We start from the raw sequence: 18,189 nt of genomic DNA on the forward strand, positions 1-18,189 counted from the left end.
TACAGTCATTCTTGAAAAGATTTTCCCTATACATTCCTTTGTAAAACTTTGATCCCCTATTGTGGCCCAGTGGTTGTGGAGATGAAATTTTGAAAAGTTTATGGATAGACATCTTGTAAAAGATGTACAAAATGTGATCAGAATAGCTCACTTTAGCTCTCAGCTCAGATGAGCTAATTACAATAACGAAAACAAAACAAATTGTAAAATAGCACAAATCATCTACCATAGTCAACGTTATCTTGTAAAAGTTTCTAATCTGCATCATTAATGTTCTGGACTAAATATTTAGTCATTTTATAAAATGCTTTTGGTGCAATTAAATTGATTTTTACTGTTAATTGTTTAAAATCTGTTTTGTGATTCTGATTTTGGAAGTACTTCGTAATACGCGTATATGAATGTAGAGCATTTATGTGGTGGAAAGTTGATGTAAACATGAAATCGAAAGTGAAAACGGCTTTAAAATATACGATAAAACGTGGAAAAGAGGATAACAGCTAAATGGTAAAAAATATAATAATAAAATATCAGTCCAGGGCGATGAAAAGAGCCTGACGTATTTAGAGGGAAATACTGTTTATTCCATGTGATTAAATTGTCACAAAATTCCAAGAGTAAAATGGGCTGATTGACGATTTTCTCCGAAATTTTGTTTTGTCCACTTTTGATAAACAAATCTGTTTGATGTGTTTAAAGTATTTCACAAAATTTAAGGCTATACATTAACACAGATGTTCATTTTAGGGAGTTTATTATTTGTTTTGTAAACAAAGATTGCGGTATGTTATTGTTTACCAAGTTTTGAAAAGAAATCGATATCGATCTAAGATTATTATATCTATTACATTTCAAGTCTTTTTAAGGTAAAAGGTGTCATCGAAAAGTTAAATTTATGAATTTGCAAAATTAGGGTGATTTATATTACAAAGTTAACATTTCACTGGTTTGTTTTTGAGCATAAATACACTCAAGGCTTTCTTTTCATAACACAGTGAAGGCTAAAAAATTGCATTTATTCTTGCATTCAGAAGGTCAAAATGTTTGCTGTCAACATTAAATAAGTATTTTTAATGTTAAGCATAAAAATCTTCTTTTTAAAAAAGACCGTGAACCCATCCATCTCTTTAACAGAGGTGCAAGTGAAGCTAGCGTAACACCTTCGGGTGAGAGAATGATAAATCAGATGCAACTGTCTAAATGTAGATTTGAAAGAGCATAAAACTACACATCACTAGGAGGTATTTGATACTTTTATTTCTCTTACAATGATGGCATGGTACTATGGTTATAGGAGTTATGACATTGGTCTTCATCTTTCATGGAACTGTAGTTACAAACTACACAGTTATACACAGATAAGACCATCGGTGATCTTACCTCTGCAAGTCTGCACAGGACACGTGACTGCTACTTGATTTGTTTTCTGAACATGCAATAGAAATGGCCGAGTGACAGTTGTTTATAAACACCCATTTAAAACCAAATAATTCTGGTTCAAACAATTGAAAACTGACATGTCATGTAACCTCCTACATCCGTACGTGCGATCATTCAAGTTCTTTTACAAGGTGGACAATATTAGTCGAAATTCGGAACATACAATGTTAAAGCAAACTTAGCTCGCTAATATTGAGAAATTGAATGTTTGCAAACAAAAGAAAAAAGAAAAAAAAAGAACATTAATATGTTCCCCATATCATGAACATTTTTATAGTAACAGAGAAATGAACTAGAAATTGTTGTTATGAAAAATAAATGTCTCCCCAGCTCCCCAAATTGGATGTGCTCCAAATGAAACCTCCTTCTCTTAATGTACTGCATGGTACGGAGAAAGCATGAACAGGAACATAGACATTATGAACTCCGGTAATCCACAAAGGATAAGAGTTCACAAACAATTTTACACCCTGCACCCCTCCGATCCACTATAATTTCAGGGATAACAATTGGATCCTCCTGTCCCTACAATATGCACATCTGCAAATGACATTGAATTATTGTACAAAATTTCAAGTCTATCAGATAAGCCATATAGGAGGAGAAGCGTTCACAAGCTATCTTAACATCCCTTTCTTAGATCCACTATAAGTTTTATGAAAATTATTTGATTCTCCTGTCTCAATAATATGGGACATCTACAAATGACAATGAAACACTGTACAAAGTTTCAACTCTATCCAATTAGTTATATAGGAGAAGTGTTCACATGCTATTTTACACCCCCACCCCTATTAGATCCACTATAACGTTTATGAAAATAATTGGATTCCCCCGTCCCTCCATTATGCACATCTACAAATGGCAATGAAACATTTTACAAAGTTTCAAATCTATCAGATACGCCATATAGGAGGAGAAGTGTTCACAAGCTATTTTACATCCTCCACCCTTCTTAGATCCACAATTACTTTTATTACATTCATCGGATCCTCTTGTCCCACGAATATGCACATCTGCAAATGGAAATGAAGCATTGTACAAAGTTTCAAGTCTATCCAGTAAACCATATAAGAGGAGAAGCGTTCACAAGATTTTGTGACAGAAAAACGGACGGAAAGAAAGTAAAAAAACAACATATCTCCCCCTGAAAGAGTGGAGACATAAAAATAGAAATACTGTATAGTGAACGTTCACATGTATGAAATAATGTAAATAAATTAAAGCAGGCAAAATAGTAAACCATTATTGATACATATTATCATATTCATATACTAAAGGGCACCGGTATCCTACATTGTAAAGGCTGTACATATATACAAGTATGTAATTGCACAAATGTAATAAAATAATGTATGACTTAAATACAGTGTAATTATTATAGAAATGAAGAATTATGATATCTATAACTTAACACAATCATGTAATAGAGTTGTTATACATTTCTTATTATAGGTAATATTGACAATATTTCTAGTGTACAGCCTAAATTCTCGATCAACATTTTCTGAAGATTTATTATCAATGACAAATGTATAGAGGTCAAAATATGTTTATAAAGAAGATGAAATCTATTTAATGAAGATTTTTTTTATTTGTTTTTTGATAAATATGCGTTTGACCATTGGATTTATTCAGATATAAATGATAATCGAGTGGCCACAAAATAGATCATATAAATGTACTGGTATAGCTAGTATACTATATTAAATGCATATCAAGAGGTCAACAACATTTCAGAGAAATGTACATATAAAATAATCTGTATTTATAGCTACAGAAGCTATATAATTTCCAGAGTGTCCGCCTGTTATCTTGCACTTTCACTCTCTCCATTAAAGTTTATAATTACAAACAGGAGCGGATCATGGAAATCGTCAAAGAGGGGTTGTGACTGGAAGATGTACCAAAGAGGAGGAGTAAAGAACACACAAATGGCAAAATTGACTAAAGGGGAATCGCAACACCGGTAATATCTTCCACACCTAGCTACGACTGACTGAGGTTCGTTATATGATGTATCAACAAGCTTTCCCCCGACTCTTCCAGTTGTTGGAAACGCAACACGTAAAGAGAAAATTACTAAAGACGGTCCAATCATGCAGCAATAATTAGTTGACAACTATAACTTGTGATATACCATGAACTTCCAAAGTCAGCATTCAATTTCTTTGAAAGAATGATTCCAAGTTGCTTTCAAGCGTTTGCATCGTTGTTCCCTTCCGCCATTGGTATATTTTCTCCACTATTTATATTTTCACCACCATTCAAACTTTCTCCACCATATTTGTCTGGCAAAAGAATATTCAGACTGTTAAATGTTAATGTTAAAATGTATCCAGGCAAGCTCCAAAGCGAGGCTATTGTAAGAGTGATCAAATGAAATAGCATTTATTCTAATCTATTGAATACTAAGCATAGTCCACTGGGTGTGTAGTAATAAAGAGCAGAGGCGTCCACCAAAATTGTGAAACTCTTACCTTCTGGAATTCAGGCCCCAGGGAAAGATATCGCATAATCAAAACGCATCTTAAAAATCTTTGAATATCTTTTTTCTAACGCAGAACATCTAGCACACAAACTCTTTGCAAAGTTACTAGTATAATGCATGAAATCTTACACCAAAATTTTGAAAATTATCATAACTAGATTTCAATTGATGTACAAGTAGTATGAAAAGTCCAGTTCCACACAAATGCAAAATTTTATAACATGTTTTCGTAACAGAGGAAATGCGGACATTAGACTCCATAATGCGATTCCCCAAGAGAAACGCAACTCTATAGTAAGTTTTCCCTTGGGGAAAACTGGCAGTGAGGGGAAAGCTCAACCTAATTATAGAAATTCCGAACCCAATTCTTTAGTAGAATTTCCTCTGCAGTAGGATTTCCCTGGATAAAGTTGGAAAATAGACACTTATTATATGAATGTCAAATTATTCAAAGGATATGGAATATTGTTAGTTGAATCTTAATTCAAGGTGTCATGAAAAATTATTGTTACAGGATTCTATAATGAAGTGAATGTGAAAAGAATTTTCTTACCAATCTTATATCATATGGTATTCCATGTATAATGAAAGGATAATGAACAATTTTGAAGGATTTAGATCAACATAAAAGTTTATTGTTAAATAATGATGAAAGTGAAGCAGATGAAATTCACATGACTGGTAAATGATTAGAAGCTGACTTTTTTGCACTTAAAACTTTTTGGAAGAGTTGTCTACCCTTTTTAAAAATAAGAAAAATCTAATTTTCTAAAAATGTGTGTGGTCAATGATTAATTTTATTTCATATTTTCTTAAAAAGAAAGTGTATGTAACTTTCTACCAAGAGATTATTATGAAAATATAATTTGTTTTTAAAATATTGTAATAAAACATGGTTTTCCCATATACTTCAATGTTAAATTCTAGATGAAATAAATCAAACAGTAAACAAAATTTTGAAAATTCCTATGGTGGATTATGTTTATTTGATGAACCCTTCAAAATGATGATTACAAATATTCCACCATCCATTTATGAGATATGAAATATGGTCATTATACATTGAATACCTTAAGAACAAAATATCAGCAGTGGAAATTGAATATATTCAAAAGAGTTGAAAAAAGATTATAATTTTATGTATCTAAAAATCTTATAAGTTTCAAAATGTCCACCTAACTTACAATAATTTGGGGAAAAAAAGACTGGACTATCTCTCTATATTTTTTTTTTTTATCTGTCAATATTATTTCCTATAGTATGGATCGTCATTATTTTTTCTATACAATTGTTTCTCTGCATAAAATATTTATTCATCCGACTATAGGAATTCCTACAGGGAACCCAACTCAATAGTAGGAATTTGAAGGAAACCTCCTCTACAATATGATTTCTGGGGGAACCAAACTCAGTTGTGAGATTTCCCCAGGATAAAACTCAACTTTATGGAAAGATTTCTGGGAGAACATCTGGCTAACGATTCTACTCTATAATACCTGTACAAAAACTGAGATGGTATCCATAGATTGAGACGCCTTGATTCTTGAATTATTCTTTTAAAACAATCGTATTTTGAATATACACACCACTTAAAAGGCACACGAAATGTAAGCAATATTTTTTCTATTTACAGATATCAAGAAAACACTATGTACCGTTCGTTTTGCAAATAAAATCAAATGCAGATAGATCTATTGCTGCTTTAATTTTTCTCAATTTAGTTGCACGGAGTTATAAAAGTGCACAAAAGCAGTTATATCGGTAAAATCACAATTACTTCTTACAAAACGATTACCCCCTTCCCCAATCGTAACTACTTGGCTATTTCCGTAACCAGTTACGGAAAAGGACGAGTGCGTGATGCAATTCCTATCCTCTTACTGGTGCCGTGATAATGCTGATGAAAAACGATTCATTGAGATATCGTGGTATCAAATATTTCATTTCCTTTATCATCTTTTCATTACATGTTGACCGACGCGGCGGTTTAGAGGTAGAGCGTTCGCTCCGCAAGCAGAAGGTCGGGGTTCGAATCCTGGCCGCGACAGACCTAAGTTGTTTTAACAGGTAGTGACAGTTCCATCGCCAAACGCTCGGCATCAGTTGTGAATGTCACGGGTCCTCGGAGATGACCTTAAAAACGGATGTCCCGTGTCACAGTAGGTGTGGCACGATAAAGAACCCTCACTTTTCAATAGCCGTAAGCGCCGAGCATAGCCTTAAATTTGAAGCCCTACACCGGTCTTGGTGACGTCTTCATATGAGTTAAAAATTCTCGAGAGGGGCGTTAAATAAGATACAATCAACCAATCATTACATGCTATTTTTTGTTAGCTGTATGTGATATAGTCTAACCCCTTAACTTGCCGTAAATATAAACTTCCCTTCCGAGTTATCATACAGCTACCAGGTAACTACCGCTACTAAAAGCTTCCAATCTGGCGTGATTACAAAAGATTCACGTGATTCTGAGATGTATACAGTGTCTCGTTAATAGAACCTTAATACAACACGTCCAACACCCAAAACTAAAACATGGTGAAAACCATGATATTATATAAAAATTATCATTGTACAGTGGATGCTGACACCTAAAGCCATGTGATCCCAGCTCTGCTGTTTTGTTTGCTCTCTTCTAGATTTTGTATTTTACAGGATTTATTAATTTGAACAGTTTATTATTTTTACATTTTTTATTGAATAACATTATAATCTTACCTTTTGGATGTTCTTTTCTGCAGCTTTTCGCTGTCAAAAAGATATATCAGAAATCTTAAATGATAAACAGATTCAGGGCCCAATTTCGAAAATGCGTGGACCCTATAATAATAATAATAACGAGCTATAACTGTGTTGGGATGCCAACACAAATGTCTCCGAACACGTCCCCATGTCAGAAATGCTTTTTGATGCCAGATCAGGATTCTCAAAAAACCCTAGAAACTAAATTTGGTTGAAATCCGACGGACTTGATTTTTTTGGCCGCCATTTTCTTCAATGGCGGCCATTTTGAAAAATCTGAAAATAGATTGGAAGGAAATACTGATGCTAGAAATGAATTGTGGACCCTCCATTTACCCCAGAACCCAAATGTTGTACAGATTTTAACACTTTCAAATATTTCAGTATATGGCAGCCATTTTGAAAATGGCGGCTCAAAAAAAAATTTTGATGGTGGAAATGGACTCGGGGTCACTAAAGTACCCTAGAAATAGAATTTAATTGAAATTCGACAACCTTGAGTTTTTGACGTTTTTTGGCCGCCATTTTGAAACGGCGGCCATTTTGAAAATTTGAAAAGTTGATTGCACCCCTCCTACTGACCCTCTATCAGCTTTCAAAGTTTGAAGTGGATCAGTCGAAGCATGTTCATAAAATCGCGGGGACAAATTTCTCACTAAAGAAGAGGAAAAATAAGAAGAAAATAATAAGAAGAATAATAAGAATAAGAATAATAAGAAACGGAGCAAAAACAATATGTCTCCGACACTTTGTGTTCGGAGACATAATTTGTGTTCGGAGACATAATAATAATAAAGGAGTCTCTCTGTGTGTCAATGCTTTCTTAACGCGATATACCCTGCAAATCATAACCTATATTCTTAAAATCTTTTATTAGTGTGTTACTTATTGATTGTCTCAATTTCCTCGAGCTTCAAATCGATGAAAACAGATTGAATTCTTCATTTCCCAGGCTAAACATTACATAAAATTATCATCCTGGCATAGGTCAATTTTTCTAGATTTATTTGCCATATGTCTTTCATCAAATCATTAAATGGCAGAATTAAGTTACACTTCTTATTCCAAATTACCTATATTTCTGCAGAACTTGTTTAATCTCTGTATTTTCAACAGAGCGATAACCATACCGAGAGAGACAGTAGTGAGGATAAAGAAAATCAAAAAACCGGTTTCTGTTGAACAGGAATTCATTTCCAACATGGTTTCATTACTGAAAGAAAAATGATACAATTAAATTGATTTGGAGAGGAGACAACAACTTTTAAGACATAATTGCTGTATGCTTAAAATATTTCACAATATCACATAAGATAATATGCATATAAGCTATCAGTTATCTATGATTCATTTGAAGAAGTATCTAATCATAAAATCAGTAAAATGTCCTATCAATTTGGCTCTTTTGCGTACATGCACTTCTTTCTTTGGTTTGTAATATCAAATAAAGAACATAGGATACCTAAATTGAATTTGTTATAGAATTTTGTACAACTATTTGTAAATGTTTTAATATTCCCAAATACGCAGATCTACTACAAAATGAACTCTCCAATTTTGTATAATTCATATAATTGTACTTGAAAATTCAATGGGAAAACATAAATTTTCCCAAAAAATGAATGTCTTTTTGTTGGTGCATTTCATGCATTAATAACCTATTTACATTATCATTTGATCAAATAGTTAATATTCCCATGAAAACACAGAATTGTTAAGGTCATAGGATACCCAAGATGTTGGACACATCATATGAAGCAAGATTTTGCTGTGATTCTATCATTTGATAAAAAAGAACCCATTGTAAACAAGTGATTAAAACATGAAATGCTATATTTTGGATTGATTGATTGATTAAATATTGTTTTACGTCCCTCTCGAGAATATTTCACTCATATGGAGTGAATTCACTGCCGGTGAAGGGCTGCAAAATTAAGGTCTATGCTCGGCACTTATGGCCATTGAGCAGGGAGGGATCTATATCGTGCCACACCTGCTGTGACACGGGACCTCGGTTTTTGCGGTCTCATCCGAATGACCGCCCCATTTAGTCGCCTCTTTCGACAAGCAAGGGGTATACTAAAGACCTATTCTAACCCGGATCCCCACGGAATGCTATATTTTAATAAAGGACAAGGTATGTTTGGTGCCAAATTTGGCCCCGCGTCCAAATTAAATGATATTCCTCAAAATTCTTTCATATGGTGTATACTTCCATAAAATGGTTATGTCTTCGTAAAAAGCTTTACTTATGTATAATACATATGTAAATACAGTATAGTTTACAATAACGTTGTGCCATTTTGACGTTACTTTATGCAATGTACAACTTTAAGAAAGCTATGTCATGAACTCAATATGAAAATAATCCAATTTATGTCGCCATATGCTCAAAGTTTTATTAAACAAATGTGCACTATGATTTTTATTTGAAAAGTTTAATTGATTTTTTCCGAAAGTTTTAATCAATTGTAGATGATTCGATGCGGCGGATGCTGTGATTTGAAGGACGATTAGTGTAAGTGTATTTAAGAATTGTAGAGCAACCCATATATATTCATTCAATTTTAACATTGTATTTACATTTACATCCAATTTGCATTGTTTTATTCTAAATTAAATGAATATCATATATGTACGTAGCGCGTGGTTACCTTAAATTATTCCTGTGTGTATATGTACACTTTGTTCTTTTTTTTTTTTCGAGCGCACTAAATGTTTTCAGCGAAGGAACACGCACTAACCAATGCTACATTGGATTGTACATGTAGTAAAAAGAACACGAAATTCATTCAAAATATATGTGAAAAGAAATATTATAAAACGAACTTTTTTTTAAAATTCAACACATGACAATGTGAACCTTATAGGATGTGATAAGATTTACAAACAATGTGATAAGTTCTACACAAGAGTTGACACTGACACCATGAAAAACCTAACAAAACGTAATCTTGTCGGTATTATATTCAATGTTTTAGCATATACACTTGCATCTATTAATTACACTCTTTATTTGAAAAAAAAAATATACAGGCTCCTGACAATTATCTTTAAATAACAAATCTTTCAATGCATTAGTATTTACGCAAAGGAAAAAAGTTTGAATCATAAATCATATCATTGTCTCAAACCACGTCCGAAGTCCGCATGGGATCGTATATTTTTTTGGGGGAAAAAAACCTCCCTTCTACCTTTTAATACATGCCGATTTAGTCGGAGATATGAAAACAACTTTGGTTTCCCTATCTAATAAATCATTCAACAATTCCTTTTCGGCCAGTTTCTAATGATGAATGAAACAGAGACTGTCTATAACAGTACCAAAGTCAATCACTATGACAGTGCATCAGCACATAATGCACATAATGCCGTCAGTCAAAGATATTTATATTTTCCAGCAATTGTCAAAATAATGAAAGGTGTACGATCTAATCAGTTTTTGACACTAAGTTTTTTCACTATACTAGTGAAAAGGACTACTAGAATCTATAATTTACTAGTCCTGCTGATTTGTGACTAGTCCGGCTGCTGAAAGTAGACGGTCGAGTCGCGATGCAACGAGGGGAAGAGTGCGAGAGGGGCTTGTTCCCTCTCAAAGAGGGTGGGAGTCCGGGAAAAAAATCTAGATGCAAATTCTTCGTTTGAAACAAATAAATGAAAATTTTATGACCAAATCTAGCCTCTTTTTCCTGTGTCTCTCATCAAACCATCATATTTATGCTTGAATATCATGAAGAATACGTCGATGTGTAACATAGTACCGTATTTTGTCGAATATGATATGCACTTTTTTTCAAGGATTTTTGGTGTAAAAAAGGGGTGCGCATTGTTTACCAAATAATTTTTTTTCCCAGGTGAAACTCGGCGGTTAAGTAAATAAATGTTTTACTCGGAGACATATCGTATGCTTATTCACGTTGTTCACCTAATCGATCTCGATAAAAATTACTACAGAACGTAAAATTGTAGAAAATATTATACTTAACAATATTTAAATAATTAAATTATTATAAAACAGCCAATTAAGTTTTATTCGATCTTACATTCATATTAGATATTCATCATCGTGCAAAAGTGCCACGATATCATCAGACCGTGACCATGACCGGCACATGTTTTTCGAAACCATCGTTGTGTACAAGGACTTCGTCACTTAATTTTGTCAGACACCTATTCAAGGTACTTTCTGCATGCTGCACGATTTCCATGGATCCGGGAATATGTGATTTACTTTTGTAGTAAATGACACGCGACTGACGTACTTCATCTATCTAAATGCAGCGAAATTTCGGAGAGTTATGTTTGAATTCTTCATTTCACTACCGTCTCCAAATAATGGTAGTGTACGATTACAACACATTGAACAATTGTTCAATACTTTTACTTTATTTCTATATAACGTCGGCTATTTAAATTATTTGAAGTTCAAACAAAGAAAATATCGAGTGTTCAAACTTTAATGCTACATAATATCATGCTTTGCTAAAATTAATATATTACTACCGTGCTGTATTCAAATTCCTGTGCTTTCCTGAGAACTTACATTATTTCCACAAAGATTTCTAGTGAAATTTAAATTGAAAAAAGCCAAGAATACTGCTTGGTTAGAATGTTTACATTAACCACCGGTAATTATATATACATGTATTTGGAAAAGGATATCAAACAATCTTTCCAGTTTTATAAAAATGATAATATTGTGCTCTGGTTTAGTCCTCATTACTTTGCGCACAAATTACATGCAACTTTAATTCCAGAGGGGAGGGGGTGTCCGGACCTCCACTCTAGATCCGCGCATGATTCGGATGTAGTCATTAAGCGGTGTTTTGTGCACATGCCACTAAATGTTAAGTGACCGACGGTGAGTGGGATGGTTAAAGTGTAAATGCAGGAAAAGAAAGTTCTCCTTATGTGTGAAAATCGCGTTCTAATACTTCAACACCAGTTCCACGATTTAATGAAAATAGTAACCAATGGCTAGCTATCATGTATTTTTAAATAAGACTATATCACAGAACACGTGCGTCAGTTATCGACAAATGTAAGGCGATTTTATAAACAAAGACGGAGCAACAGGGGAATTTGGCCCACACATTCTTTTGTTTTGAGAATATAGTTTTTTGTGTAAGTTTTCCCAATGAAATAAAAGTGTTTTATGGAAAAATGTGGTAAATATGGGTTTTTAGCAATGTCAAAACTTGATGAACTCGTTACCGTGAGATTCCCTGGGTTGAATAGTTTGAATCTCTGCTTTCAGTCGACACTGACTGTGTTGTCGTTGCTATGGTTGTTGTCATTGCTATAGTAGGCGTCGCTCTTGTTGTTGTTGGTTCTTTTATGTAACAGCCTTTGTCTGAAATACACGAAACATCGTGAAATATTTCAATAGAAGGCATTTAAACAGTCGCTTTATGGGTGTAAAACTGTATGATCCATTTGTTCCACTGACGGTCATACGAATTAACAAAATGAATCTATTCGCGAGAGCAAGATCATGTTTAGCCTCGTAGTGGTGGAGAAGATATGTAGAAGGCCCAACCTATAGCCTACCAATTCCTGATATTTCCTTGTGGATCATATGAACAAGGATTCTCTGTGCCGGTTTAGTAGAATTAAATCCTGTAGTTCTGAAGATCGAACACGTGAACAGTATGGCAACAACGATACATTCCAGATAAATTTCGACCAAAAATACGGTTTCAGGGCTAGAATGAACATATATTCGTTTTCTATTTGATAAACATGTATCATTCTTAAAATCCAGTTAATATAATAAAACTCAACGTGTCGGAAGCAGTGATCAAATACATTTTATTCAAAGTCGAAATATGCAGTTCCAAAATATATTCAAATCACCAGCGCTTTCTGGATTTTAACATCCATCCTTAGGTAAATACAAATATTGAATACAAATTTGTTCATGTTAGAGAACTCTCTCTCTCTCTCTCTCTCTCTCTCTCTCTCTCCATATATATATATATATATATATATATATATATATATATATATATATATAATTTAATTCTTATTGTATCCTTGTCTCTGATTGGTCAAATTCCAATCGAGGAACGCAAGTTATTTTTGTATAACCTGGTTTGGTATGGGGACACACCCCCTTGACAACCAGATGTCGGAACTAATTTTTCTCTCTCTCTCTAAACTTCTATGGAATAGTAAGTCAACGTGCACAATAAGATACTTCGGTTTGATACACATGTTCTTTTCTCGTTGTCAATATTAGCATCTAGGCCTACTTGTACGCAAATCACTTTTTGTTAAACATCTTTCTCTGTATGTATGGTCCAATACAACATTGCATACAAGGGTAAGTTTTCGTTTAGTAGAAGTTTTCAGTGTTGAAAGCCGTAAATTATTGCATTTTCTGATATTTGCTTCGCGGATTATAAAGCGTAAACTGACCCAAACCAGGTTATACTCGTATAACTTGCCCCAGAATTAAAGCCATTCCTTAAATAAATTTATCTGATTTCTGTAATTTCAAAAATAATTCTATTTTCATCCCGACCTGACCACGGTACAAACTCTCTACACCATCTGACGTCAGTAAACACGCTTTACAACAAAACCTCCATTTTTATCACCCAGTACAACAGTGTATTATTCTTGTTACCAATGTAGTTTATTGATACTTGTCGTTTTTCGTGGTGTGTGTTATTTGTTTATGTAATACATGTCTCTTGATAAAGACGCGGGTTGCGTCGGAAATTTGAGTTTTAAATAACCAACAGTGTCGTGGCCTTTTCAGTGCTTTTATAAATTAATTTCTTTACTGGCCTTGTATCTTCTCAGATCCGACACTTTAAGAAAGTAGGGTGTTGTTGGGTTTTCGTGCTATTATATATATATATATATGTATATATATACTATATATATATATATATATAGGAATGAGATAAAAACAAAACCTGTATATAACAAACAGTGATTACTCTCATACTAGTTTCAGAATTTTTACATGGCGATTTTGAGATGATAATTTATCTCCACTCAAGTAACAAAATTCATTTAATACCCAATATGGATATATTATATTTGCTGAAAATGATGCATTGCAATATAAAGTTAGTTTCTATATATCAAATTTCCGACAACCTATCATTTATCACTCTATCCGTTTCTGTAAGAAATCCATTAAGGGTATGTTTTATTTTATTGCTAGATTGAGTAAGCAATGATCAAGCAAACTCATGAATTCTTTAGCAAGTTTGAATTTACCTATCAGTATTCAGGATGATATCTGAATTCATGCATATCCTGTACTAATTACTGCATGTATAACAATAATTCTAATCTGACGCACAACTGTGGCAACCGAGCAAATCAACCCAAACTAGCATGTACGTGTATGATCTGACAATGATACCTTATTTTGCCTTTGTCTGTCTGTAGCTTATTAGTGTTAACATTTTACCACATCATGCATATATCTGATCCTTGGACGAATTTGGCCCCAGTTTGGCACTCTGCTTTTCATTTTAGTTCTTACAAGTTTATTGTTATTTCGAATTTCAAAAAATTCGCCTTGAGCATCACTGAAGAGATATTATTTGTCGAAATGCGCATCTGATGCAGCAACATTGTACCGTGTTACAATACTACAATCTAAGATTCTTTTATTACATAGCTTCAATCACTTAGTTCAAGCTTGCATACTACTACAGACATGAACCTGTTTTCAAATACCTAACACATATTGTGTTTGATAACGTATATATGTCTTACAAAAGCATTTTTAAGAACTATGCCTCACTGTCTATACGGATAATACATTTTGTGATTTCATGCATGATGAAGATAACGAACTGTGATCAATATCATAACTCTTATAAAGAATACAAAGTTACAAATAGGGGAAACACGAACCCCTGGACATACCAGATATGGGATCAAGTGCCTAGGAGGAGTGAGCATTTCCTGTCGACCGGTCACACCCGCCGTGAGCCCTATAAACTGAGTAATCCATAGTCAGAATCGGTATGAAAACAATGGCCTAAATAAGGGCATAAAAATTAAAAATACGTCAGACAACACGTATACAGGGTTCAAGACTGGGATGACCAGTCCTTATGGTATACATATCTGTCATACACACCTGATCACTCTTCTAATATTTCAATTCTTTACTTTTGGTTATTTTAAAATATCCTTCTGCACAAGGCTTCTACTGGCCAAATGTGAAAAAGTGAAAATAACGAACATTGATCAATCTCCCAAATCCTATAAAGGATGCAGCATTAAGAGTGCGACAGATAATATCTCTTGGATACATCAGAGGTGAGAGAAGGTGCGTAGGAGGCGTAAGCATCCTCTATTTCTTAATGAATGAAAATATGAGAAAATTGCGCCACCTATCCTCTCATGTAAGAATAAATTGCTCATACCTCAATCCCTCAATCCACCCCACACCATGTATTATGTAGCGCATTTATTTTTAGAACCAAGATCATTTAAAACCCCTACATTGTATGTGTTCACTATTTCGAAATGTGGTGTAATACCCATCTATTTTAAGCCAATTCTAGAACAGTCGATAAAATTCACGTTGCACATAATATATACAAAGTTATTGTAGAGATGAAAACTGGTTTTCTTGTTGACTTCACATCCATATGATCTTCATGGGCGCATCTATGTTCATTTGCGATGTCAGAAGAACTTTTGATTTAGAAACATGAATTAGACGTTATCCATTTGACTTCACCTTGATGTTAGGTTGTCAAATATAGTTGTATTTATCATGTGCACACCATGATATCTTTATTCAAGAAGGAGTTAGGGAGGAGGGTAGTTTTACGTGGGGAAATGCAGAAAGAGACGTGATAATGGACGTCTTGTTTTCTGGTATCTTGAAAAGAACTCTTTGGGGTATCTCAAAATAGATAAAAGCAATCATACATTGAAGATTTATGTTTGCATAATTCGTAGATCATTACGCCTACCTTATCACGAAGAACAAATTTTATAGAAAAGGTCGTTATGATAAAATCAATCAAACCTGAAAATCAAGTTTTACATAAAGATGCCCACTAGAAAGCTAAAATAGGATGAAGATTAATCGCTATGACAAAATTTGAAATACCCATCTTACTTTTCATCACTGTTTGACAAACGCATCTTGAATATATATGTGAATAGTAAGGTAGAGTGTCTAGAAATACAAAGGTGGAATAATTCTTATATTCTGCCAAGCAAGGTTAAGTTACAATGTCAGAAGCGCTTTACATTTCGAAATATTTATTAGATCATCAAGATGCTCGATTCCAAATTATCAAATAGAGCATAGAACACCTTCTGTTCAATGAACAGATATACGCTTACAAATCATCCGATATGTTATATTATTCGTTTGAATTTGTTCTTTCTGCGCATTAAGTCGACTAAGATATTCTTTGAGTTTGACTCGAGATCTTTAATCATTTGCTAAATATTAACAGGGAAGTGAACATCTAAAATATGCAATAACTGTTGGAATTAAAGTAAAACGAGCCATACATGTACTTACGTCTTCTGGGATTAGGACCTTTATGACTCATGCATACTGAACGGAAACAAAAATTTTTTTTTGATGATTCACAAAATCATGTGCTAATAAAAGGATTTCTTAACATTTAAAACGAAACTAATTTTTTGAAAACGTCATAAAAATCAATTACCACACGCCAGCGATCTATAGGGGGCGTTATATTAACGTAAACTCAAATCATTGGATATACTTTAAATTGAATCATTTGAAGATTTCATTGATTCAATTATTGAATTGATGCACGCATTAAATCAATGGATGAGAGCATCAATTCAATTGATGTGAATAATATTTGATTTGATGTGCGCATTAATTCAATTGATGAGAGCAATAATTGATTTGATAAGTGCATGAATTCAGTTATTGTTCTCATCAATTCAGCTGATATGCGCATCAATGTGGTGGAATTATCGCTCGTAAAATTGCATTTGGAAATCTTATAATTGATTTGATGATCTCTTTAATTCAATTTCAGATATATTTTATTAATTACAACATTTCTATATAAAGAACTGATGCAGGCTTGAATTCTTTTTAAAGAGAGCAACGATTTTAATTAAGGAGGTATGGTACTGACATCAGAGCAATTAAAAAATCCTAAAAATGAGTGAAATAGATATTGAATTTATCTTATCGAAAAAATACATTTTAGATAGGTTCGTGAGTTCGTTTACATGGTAACGAATATCAAAGATACCCTTGCTGGAGACATCATAACTTACTGAAATTTACTATTTGTCTAAAAGGAAGTGTGGAACTGATATCAGAGCAATGAACAAATTCCTAAAGTGATTAAAGTAAATAGCATTATTTTTAATTTAACAGAAAATGTCATTTTTAAATAGGTATAAGAGTTCATTTCCATAGTAACCATCATCAAACATTTCCTAGCTGCAGACATCATATTCAAAACCTGTAGAGAAACTGGATGTGTATAGATGACATCAGAATAATTAAAAATATCTAATTGAGTGAAATGGATAGCATTACATGTATGTCTATTTTATCAGAAAAAGACATTTTTGACATAGGTCCGTGAGTTCGTTCCCATGGTAACCATCACCAAACATATCTTTGCTGGATGCATCATGTTCAAACCTGTAAAAAACGGAAGGGTCATCAGAATAATTAAAAATGAATAAATAATAGAGTGAAAATAGATAGTATTATGTCTATTTTATCAGAAAAAGATAGTTTTGACATAGATCTGTGAGTTCGTTTCCAGGGTAGCAATCTTTAAACATATCCTTGCTGGAGACATCATATTCAAAATATGTTGTAAGTATATGGCTGACATCAGAATAATTAAAAAATTCCAAAATTGAGTGAAATGTGTAACATTTATTTTACCCCAAAAAACCCATTTCTGACATACATGTTGGTCCGTGAGTTCGTTTCCATGGTAACAATCGTCAAACATATCCATGCTGGAGACATCATATTCGAAACCTGTAAAAAAAAAAAAACCCAGATGTGTATGGTTGACATCAGAATAATTAATTTTTTTTAAAAATTAAGTGAAATAGATAGCATTATATATATTTACCAAAAACAGACATTTGTGACATAGGTCCATGAGTTCGTTTCCATGGTAACAATCATCAAACCTATTCTTGTTGGAGACATCATATTCCAAACCTGTAAAAAAAACGGAAGTGTATGACTGCCATCAGAATATCTAAAAAGTTTTAAAACTGAGTGAAATGGATAGCATTATATGTTATTTTTCAGATACGTTTGTGAGTTCATTTCCATTGTAACGATCATCAAACATACCCTTGAACTTCAAAGAACGGACATCAGTCTTCCATATCTGCTTCACCTTTCAATACAGTATAGATGTTGATAACAATCTAACAACACAACTTTATGACAAACGAAATTACTTCAGTTTCTCCATTGTCAGCATCCCATTCTCCAGTATCACCTACAGATGGTGTTTATGTCTCTCAACTGATTCAATGCTCAA

At 33.3% G+C, this 18,189-nt stretch overlaps 1 protein-coding gene across 11 annotated transcripts; it reads right to left on the reverse strand.

The window, feature by feature from the left end:
* Positions 1 to 1,235: 1,235 nt before the first annotated feature.
* Positions 1,236 to 18,128, reverse strand: LOC125673866 (uncharacterized). Of its 11 annotated transcripts, XR_008801183.1 has the most exons (9): positions 17,997 to 18,128; positions 17,767 to 17,858; positions 17,596 to 17,669; positions 16,200 to 17,318; positions 14,573 to 14,647; positions 11,891 to 12,029; positions 7,747 to 7,886; positions 6,650 to 6,679; positions 1,236 to 3,731 (listed from the first exon to the last, which is right to left on the reverse strand). XR_008801183.1 is itself a non-coding variant. In XM_056158756.1 (5 exons), exons 1-5 carry the CDS (start codon positions 16,228 to 16,230, stop codon positions 3,637 to 3,639), a joined length of 435 nt encoding a protein of 144 aa, XP_056014731.1. In that variant the 5' UTR covers positions 16,231 to 16,307; the 3' UTR covers positions 1,236 to 3,636. The 11 variants fall into 11 exon arrangements, 8 of the variants coding, with proteins under 8 accessions (XP_056014731.1, XP_056014736.1, XP_056014737.1 ...); XR_008801185.1 differs by lacking the exons at positions 14,573 to 14,647; positions 17,997 to 18,128 and having other exon boundaries at positions 17,767 to 17,781; XR_008801184.1 differs by lacking the exons at positions 16,200 to 17,318; positions 17,596 to 17,669; positions 17,767 to 17,858; positions 17,997 to 18,128 and adding an exon at positions 14,790 to 15,125.
* Positions 18,129 to 18,189: the final 61 nt, after the last annotated feature.

This window comes from Ostrea edulis, chromosome 3 (genome assembly GCF_947568905.1).
Source record: "Ostrea edulis chromosome 3, xbOstEdul1.1, whole genome shotgun sequence".
In the NCBI taxonomy this organism is placed as follows: domain Eukaryota; kingdom Metazoa; phylum Mollusca; class Bivalvia; order Ostreida; family Ostreidae; genus Ostrea; species Ostrea edulis.